Below are 8,799 nucleotides of genomic sequence, written 5' to 3' on the forward strand. Positions count from 1 at the left end.
ATTAACAAGGTGGGAGAATTTTGTGTGTCTGAGAACCTGGTCTACATGATGAGGAATTCTGAACTACATACCTCATCTTTATGAGTTTGTGTTCTTTCAGTTTGTATACATAATGAACATGAGCTTAGGCTAATCTAAGTGTGGATTATCCTTAGGGTGAGCAGTGCACCCTGAACTAGTGTGAAATGAAAAGAAATGGTGAAGGTAACTCAATGGGCATCAGCTATTTCAACAATTTCTGCACTGATGTTTAATGATCCCCAGGACTTCAAGGTAATTCCTGCTGTGGTGGATGGAGTGTTCCTACCCAGGCATCCTCAAGAGTTATTGGCTTCTGTGGATTTTCACCCTGTCCCCAGCATCATTGGTGTCAACAATGATGAGTATGGTTGGGACCTTCCCATGGTGAGGCACAGTTCCAATCCTCTCGGAGCCTGAAGACCCATATGCTAAGCTGTGGGAACTCAATACATCCTTAATCTAAGTCTCCTGATCTAACACTTTACACTTTCTTGTGCCTGCCAGTACTTGGGCTCTGCTCAGACAATAATGGAAATAACCAGAGAGAACCTGAATGCTGTTCTGAAGAATACAACAGCACAAATGGTGAGAAACCTCTGATCCTGTCCAAGTAGAGGGGTCCTTCATAGCTCCTTTCAGACAGATTCCCTGGGAATAAAGCTCAGTGTATATGTATGATTCTCGGTGGGGTCCTCAGAGATGAAGCTTCTAACCTATACCCATTGTTATCCCAGATGTCATGCTCCCAATACCAAAGGCTGCTGCTTACCTAACGTACAATACGCCTCACTTCATTCTTGCTGGTTTCCCTGGTGTAGATGCTGCCTCCTGAGTGCAGTGACTTGCTAATGGATGAGTACATGGGAGACACTGAGGACCCCCAGACCCTCCAAATTCAGTATACAGAGATGATGGGGGACTTCCTGTTTGTGATCCCTGCACTCCAAGTAGCACATTTTCAGCGTGAGTACATCTGTCATGAGGCTTAGGGGAGCATCTCAGGGATGTGGGTCACAGTGAGCACTGTGGTATTCAGGTTTCCTTGTGTCTAATTCAACAGAGTAAAATCTAGATACAGAGGAGAAAATGGGTTTCGGACATTCAATTGAATTAGCAAAACCACTTTCTAGATGGCCTGGAGTGTCTAGCCAAAGGCTTTTCCATAGCTGTGTTCCAACCTGGAGCTCGATCTCCTATTTAACTTCTGTAATTCCAGGCAACCAAATATGCAACAGAAAACCTTCAGGTGGGGTTCAGCTACATCACTTTCTGTCTCCACCTGCAGGTCCCCATGCTCCTGTCTATTTCTATGAGTTCAAACATCAATCCAGCTTTCTCAAGAATACCAGGCCACACTATGTGAAGGCTGACCATGGGGATGAAGTTCCTTTTGTCTTTGGATCCTGGCGCTTTGGCATGGAACGTGAGTCTTCTTTACTTTTCTCAAGCTGAATGAGGTTCCAAATGACTCTTTGGGGACTTCTGAGCCCTCAGTCTTTTTGAGAAAATTTATGTTCTGAGAGAGGACAAATCCAATGTTGTGGCCCCAAATCAAAGTTGATGTAGAATCTTCAACCCTTCCAGTCTAGCCAGTAATAGAGAACCTGACAGCAAAATCATGCAGAAATTCAGTTAGAGGCTTGCATGGCTATTAGATACTCTATATAGCAAAGAAGGGAGGCAACAAAGCCAATAGTGTGGGGTCAGACATCACCTGAGGTGGTGAATGTGAAGAGTGAGTTGACACTTGCGTGAGGTGGCATATACATTGTCTTCCTCATAACTATAGTTAACTTCACTGAGGAGGACGAGCTGCTGAACAGGAGGATGATGAAGTACTGGGCCAACTTCGCACGATATGGGTGAGAACACACCTCTCTCTCTCAACCTAACACATGTGGGTCTCTATTAAGGCTCTCTTTTGAATGGACGCCTTCTTGCCTGCATGGATCTTCCATTGCATGAATGTTTTGTCTACACAATAGCACATTTATGCAGGTACCTTATAGTTAGCAGATCCTTGTCATCTCACGGTGACCTACCTGATGAGCTATAGTGCTGTGGTACTGTTGCTGAGATCTTTCCTCTTAGAGGCAGATATAGAACTTGTCAGGTAGTTCTTTCCCAACAAGGAGCAGAAACTAATGAAGTGACACTTGTATGCACATATCAAGATACCTGTACCATCAGACCCCTTAAACACTGGCTGGCTTGTTCCACTGCCTTGATCCACATCAGGGGATCAGGCTTTGTAACAGAGTGACCTCATCCTTCTTTCCTGTGTGTTATATTCAAGGAACCCCAACAGCCAGGGTCTACCCTACTGGCCTATGTTGGACCATGAGGAGCAGTACCTACAGCTGGACATCCAGCTTGCTGTGGGCCGAGCCCTGAAGGCCAGAAGGTTGCAGTTCTGGACCAAGACTCTGCCCCAAAAGATCCAGGAGCTAAAGGGGGCTCAGGACAAGCATGCACAGTAGTAGTGGTCTGTGTCAGGAAAGAGGTATGTGGGGTTCAGAGCAAATAGGGGCCATTCTAAAGTTACAAAGTCCATTTATTCATTTTTATTTGTTCCATTACTCATATAAGCATTTCTAACTTCACCATTTGTCCTTTCAGACTAGTATGTCAAACCCTCTGTGCATTACTCCTTATTTTCCTGGGCAAACTTTCGTTGGAGCCAATAACTGCTCTCATAACAGTGGGTGTGTGTACCCTAAAGTCACCCATCTTCTTTAACCCTTCCTGTGTTTAGACTCCTGTTCTTCCTTCTTTCCTTCCTTCCTTCTTTTCTTCCTTCCTTCTTTCTTTCTTTCCTTCCTACCTTCCTTCTTTCCTGCCCTCCATTATCTCCTCCCCATCATCACTCTCCTCTTCTCCTAGTCCAAGACAATATTCAAATGAAGCAGAAGCTTCAGAGACTGTTGCTTACAGGGATTGGCTGCATCAAAATCCTGTATAATCCCTTGGTAAGTTCATGTTTTTATTTGACATCAGAAAACCTTCTTTCCCCAAGACCTATTGCCTTCATCAGTTCAGAATCGTGTTCTCAAAGATCATAGATTCCAAATTGGACTCAGCATCTGTGGCCTCAGATGTTTGTAGGCTGAGACAAGAAGATTACAGGAAATACAAGAAGCCAGGAAATACAATACCCAGACCTCTGCAACAAAACAAAAACCATGGCCTCAGTAACTTACAAAGCACAGAAATCAATCTACTTATCTATAGATTGAGAAATCCAGGGTCAAGATGCCCCACATTTGCTGTGTGGTGGTAACCAGTTCTCTGGCTAGAGATCTTAATTATATCTTGTGCACTGTCCTGTTAGAATGTGTAAACAAGAGTAATACAGGGGCAACATTAAGTCCCTGATGACATGAACTGGGGGCAGGGAAGGCTTTCCTGTCAGTGAGACTGACCATGTAGGTGTTTTGACTCTACATGTGTAGCATTGATAAAAGATCTTGTTGCTAGAATGTCTTTGCTTATCAGTTCAGTATATACACACTAAACTGCCAACAGTAAGTCAGAAGAAGTTTTAGGCTTCTAACAATTATCTCATTATTAATATCTTGAGTGTGGATTGTTTATATGGTGCTCTGGACTTATCTTGGACTTGTGTACGTTAGGTTAGTGTTCCATTCATGCATTATATCTCAGACTCTGTGGATTGTTCAAATGCAATTAAGTTACTCTCTTTGAGGTGTCTGGCTTAGTAAGTCTGAGAAAACTCACAAGGCCTGCAACTGCCACTAGATCAGAGTTATAACATTCTTCCTACTTCCCACAGGGCTTTCCTCAGGTCCTTTTGCTGCCGTTCACTATATTTAACCCTGTTTCAAAGTAAACATAACATCACTTTATCTGGTTCTATTGAGTCTTGTCTCAAATCCAATATAACAGCACATTTTGTCTTATTGCATACAATGTCTTTGTTTCTTTTTTTTTTTTATTGTGGCGTGACATCCAAGTGTGCACATTACACACTTTATATACTTAATCTATGCACAACTGTTGCCCTGTTTATTAGTTGGTCTTTTTGGAGACCTGGTTTCTATATAGCTGTGGTTACCCTGAACTCATGATCTCACTGTGTGGTTGGATTTTAGCAATGGGCCACCGGTCTCAGGTTTGCATTTTAATGAGCTATATGGATATTCTCACACATTATTTCATGTATTCAATTTTTGTATTTACTACCTAGAGTAGAATGAGATACGTGTGCTAAACATTTAAAGAATTTGTAAGGCTAGGGATATAGCGGTGATAGAGCGCTTCCCCTGAATGTGCAAAGCCCCGAGAAAGCAAAAAATGAAACAAAGCCGGATCAGATGACCTAGGCTTGCAATCCCAGTAGCTCAGAGAGTTGAGGCCAGAGAACACAGGTTAACACCTGTCTGAGCTATAGAGCAAGCTCCTAGGAAAACTGGAAAATTTAGTTGTGGTGTGTCTCCACATAAAAAGTACAAAGAAAAATGGCTCGTAGGTGGCAATGGAATCTTAAATCCAGCACCCTGGAAGCAGAAGCAGGTGGATCTCTGAGTTCGTGGCCAGCATAGAATATACAGGGAAGTTTCAGGACAGCTAGGACTACACAGAGAAAGCCTGTCTTAAAAACAGGTATAAAAATTTCATAAAAATCTAACTTAACTTAGTGGGTTATTAAAAAGGGAGAGTAGTAGAAAAAAGAGGAGGAGAAAAGAAGAGTAGAAAGAGTAGGAGGGGAGAGGAGGAGTGGGAGAATGAGAAGGAGAAGAAGATGGAGGAAGAACACAAGAAAAAGAAGAAGAACAATAAGAACAAGCAGAAGAAGAAGTGGGATGGAAAACGTGGTTCTGGGTTTGCTGGGTCTTGGGAGCAATGGGGGAGGCATGCATGTGACAATTATGTTTGTTCATGAAATTACAAAAAAAAAAAAGCCCCAAGGTTCTGGCATACATGTCAGTGGCAGAGGACTTATCTGACATATGAAAGACCATAAATGCAATGTTCTGTGCCCTCCCTCTTTAGAAGCTTTGGGATAATTGACTACGTCAGAGCTGGTTGGGTCTCAAATTTCCATGTCCACCTCTAACCAACCTCCAAGTTTTCTCACATCTAGAAATGGCTTCTAACACATCTGATGAGCCGCGTTCCTGCTCCTTCCATCAGTTCAAACTGCCTTGAAAATGAGCATAAGCTGCCAGCGAGGTCAACCCCGAGATGGATGTCTGTGCCTCAGCTTCTTGAAAGACTGAAGCAGGAAAATTTCATGAGCGCAGGAGCAAAAGGGCTACCCATTCTATATACATACACTGGATCTCAATAATATATTGCTATGTTCATGTGTGATCATGTAAGCATCATAACGTGGCTTATAAAAAATAGACATGTGCATATAGTTTTGGAGACCATGGAGCTCAAGGTTAAAATACCACATATGTGCTATGTGGTAAGGGCTAACTCTCTATCAAAGATTGGACCTTGCATTTTCAACTGGGCAGATGGGGAAAATGATGGTGTTCAAGATATGGACATACTTTTTTGCACATATGAAATTACTGAAAAATAAATAAAACCTTAAGGTTATGGTTATACAGATCAGTAGTAGAAGTCTTATCTAGAGTGTAAAACCCTAGATCCCATTTTCTGTACTGGCTTCTTTTAGATCTCCTGGTCTCCTGTGACAACTTCTAAAAACCTAACTCTTCTTAGAATCCCATCATAGACAAGATTTCAACATAGGCATGAGATGCATGAACTTTCAGACCATTGCACCCAGAGGTTCCCATATTGGCACCCAAGTTGTGAACAATGGAAAAGTTTCAACTTATTGTGCTTAAAATCAAATGTCACATTTTTTGGTTCTGTTGCTCTCCTTGTGGACCTCCTGTCCTCTCCAAATCTTACCATTTCCCACTTCTTTCATAAGATTCCCTGCATTCTGCCCAAAGTTTGGACATAAGTCTCAGCATCTGCTTTGATAGTCTGCAGGGCAGAGCCTTTCAGAGGCCCTCTGTGGGAGGCTCCTAACTTGTTTCCTGTTTTCTTCTTCTGATATCCATCCTCTTTGCCTTTTGGGATGGGGATTGAGCATTTTAGCCAGAGTCCTCCCTCTAGATTAGTTTCTTTAGGTGTACAGTTTCCAGAGACTCATACTCCAACCAAGTACCATGCATAGAGATAACCTAGAACCCCTGCACAGATGTAGCCATTGGTAGTTCAGTGTCCAGGTGGGTTCCATAGTAATGGGAACAGGGACTGGTTCTGACATGAACTCATTGGCCTGCTCTTTGATCACCTCCCCCTGAGGGCAGAGCAGCCTTACCAGGCCACAGAGGAAGACAATGCAGCCACTCTTGATGAGACCTAGCAAACTAGGATCAGAAGGAAGAAAAAGAAACCCTCCCCTACCAGTGGACATGGGGAGGGGCATGCCTGGAGAAGGGGGAGGAATGGAGGGATTGGGAGGGGAGGAGGGAGGGAACTAGAGGGGAGAATACAAAGTAAATAAAGTGTAATTAAAAATAAGAATTAAAAAATCAAATGTCACCTATTACCCATATTTGAGAGAATTATTAATGTAGTTTATTTCTGTCTCAAAGTGGCAGGTGGTATAAGCTTTTGAGAAATAGGTCTTGGCATGTATTAGCTTTTTATGCCTGAGGCTGTGTGTGTGTGAGTGTGTGTGTGTGTGTGTGTGTGTGTGTGTGTCCAGAGGAGCAGGGCTGACACTTTTGTGTCTGCTGAGGCTTGTTTTTGCCCCCAATGACCCTGGTGACCCTGGAAGGCCCACCTTTGCATGAGCACAGCACATCTGTGGAGATATTGGACTGTGGGGTGTGTCATAAAAGTAGGATAAGGGTGTCAGAAGGTTCAGAAATGTCCAGTAGAGGAGATTCCTATTCCCTGTCCCCCTGAGACCATGTCTTTCTTGGACTGATCATCCTGGCTCTTTTCAATCTCCTGGTCCCCTGTGACTCCACCACACTCACAATTCTGACCAACTGAACTTCTAGGAGAAGTTTTGTGGGTTAACAAGCTTTTCCCTTTTTAATACACTGCATTGAAGGCCAACACAGGACGACACGACCTTTGGAGTTATGTGTCTAGCAAGGTGCATGTCATTCTCCATACTCCAAATACAGTCATGACATGGTCTGCAAAGGTCATTTTTATACAGAATGGAGGACCTGGCTCAGGCCATATTGCAGCTTGTTCTCAGCAACGCACACCTGAGGGAGTTTTGTTTTTTAATCTAAACAGTTATGAACATTTTAAGCATGAGTTTCTGTGATAAACTTTCACATTATTAGGCAAGAAACATGAGAGTAGATTTACTGAATCAAAAAGCACAAGGGTGTGTTTAACTCTTGAAGGTAGTGCCAACCCGTCTTTCAAATGACTACACCATTTTGAGCCACGTGTGATGATGCCATTGATTTTTTTTCTTTTCGAACACTGATTATATGGGTGTGTAGTAGTGGTGTAGTAGAGGAGCCATTTTCAACCTTTATAATCTATTTTCTTCTTTTTAAATTTATTTTCCCTTTTATTAAAAATAGATTCTTTTCTCACTTTCTATATCCTGATTATGACTTTCTCTCCCTCTACTGCTCCCAGTTCCTCCTTACCTTCCCTCCCATTTGGATCCACTCCTTCTCTGTCTTTTATTAACAAAGAACAGGGTTCTATGAGATAATTTTAAAATATAAAATAAAATATAATAAGATATATTTAAAAAACTATCACGTTGAAGTTCAATAGAACAAACCAGTGAAGGAAAAGAACCAAAGACAAGGCATAAAAATCAGACATCCACTCATTCACACTCTGGGGAATCCCATAAAAGCACTAAACTTACAGCTATAATATATACAGTAAGGTCCTGGTGCAGACTTGTGCAGGCTGCTTCAGTGTCTATGAATTCACATGAGCTTTGCTCAAGTCAGTTTAGAGTGCCTTGTTTTTTGGGTATCCTCTATCTACTCTGGCTTTTTTTTTTAAGTTTATTACAATTTATTCACTTTGTATCCCAGCTCTAGCCCCCTCCTTCATCCCCTCCCAGTCCCTCCCTCCCTCCCTCTTCTCCTATGCCTCTTCCCCAGTCCACTGATAGGGGAGGTCCTCCTCCCCTTCCATCAGATGCTAGCCTATCAAGCCTCATCACAACTGTCTGCATTGTCTTCCTCTCTGGCCTGGTAAAGCTGCCTTCCCTTCAGGGGAGTTGATCAAAGAGCCAGACACTGAGTTCATGTCAGAGACAACCCTGTTCCCCTTACAAGAAACCCACTTGGACACTGAGCTGCCATGGGCAACATCTGTGCAGGGGTTCTAGTTATCTCCATGAATGGTCCTTGGTTGGAGTATCAGTCTCAGAAAAGACCCCTGTACCCAGATTTCTTATTTTTTCCTTTCTTTTTTTTTTTTTTTTTAGTTTTCTTGTGCTCCTTGTGGTGCTCCTATCCCCTCCAGGTCCTTCTATCTCCTCCTTCTTTCATAAGATTCCCTGCATTCTGCCCTCAATTTGGTTATGAGTTTCACCATCTGCTTTAATCCCTGCTGGGTAGAGTTTTCAGAGGCCCTCTGTGGTATGCTCCTCTCCTGTTCCATGTTTTCTCCATCTTCCAAGTCCTATCCCATTTGCCTTTCTGAATGAGGATTGAGCATCTTACCTAGGGTCCTTCTTTCTCAGAGCACTGGCAGGATGCTGAGTATGAATGGCCTTGAACAGGAGGTAGAGGTGTGTACAGTAAGGGCAGTTGAGAGAAAGTGTAGATAGAACAGAAAAAAAAA

The 8,799-nt window shown here is 42.8% G+C and overlaps 1 protein-coding gene across 1 annotated transcript; it reads left to right on the forward strand.

Annotated features, from left to right (window-relative positions):
• Positions 1–264: 264 nt before the first annotated feature.
• Positions 265–2,501, forward strand: LOC129676382 (acylcarnitine hydrolase-like; the record flags this gene model as incomplete). Its single annotated transcript, XM_055606734.1, has 6 exons — positions 265–405; positions 526–606; positions 840–984; positions 1,307–1,444; positions 1,811–1,883; positions 2,318–2,501. Coding segments are annotated over 6 exons (762 nt in total), but the record flags the coding sequence as incomplete, so codon positions are not given.
• Positions 2,502–8,799: the final 6,298 nt, after the last annotated feature.

The sequence above is a fragment of the Psammomys obesus genome, unplaced genomic scaffold (assembly GCF_907164565.1).
Source record: "Psammomys obesus unplaced genomic scaffold, mPsaObe1.curated_primary_1811, whole genome shotgun sequence".
NCBI classification, from domain to species: Eukaryota; Metazoa; Chordata; class Mammalia; order Rodentia; family Muridae; genus Psammomys; species Psammomys obesus.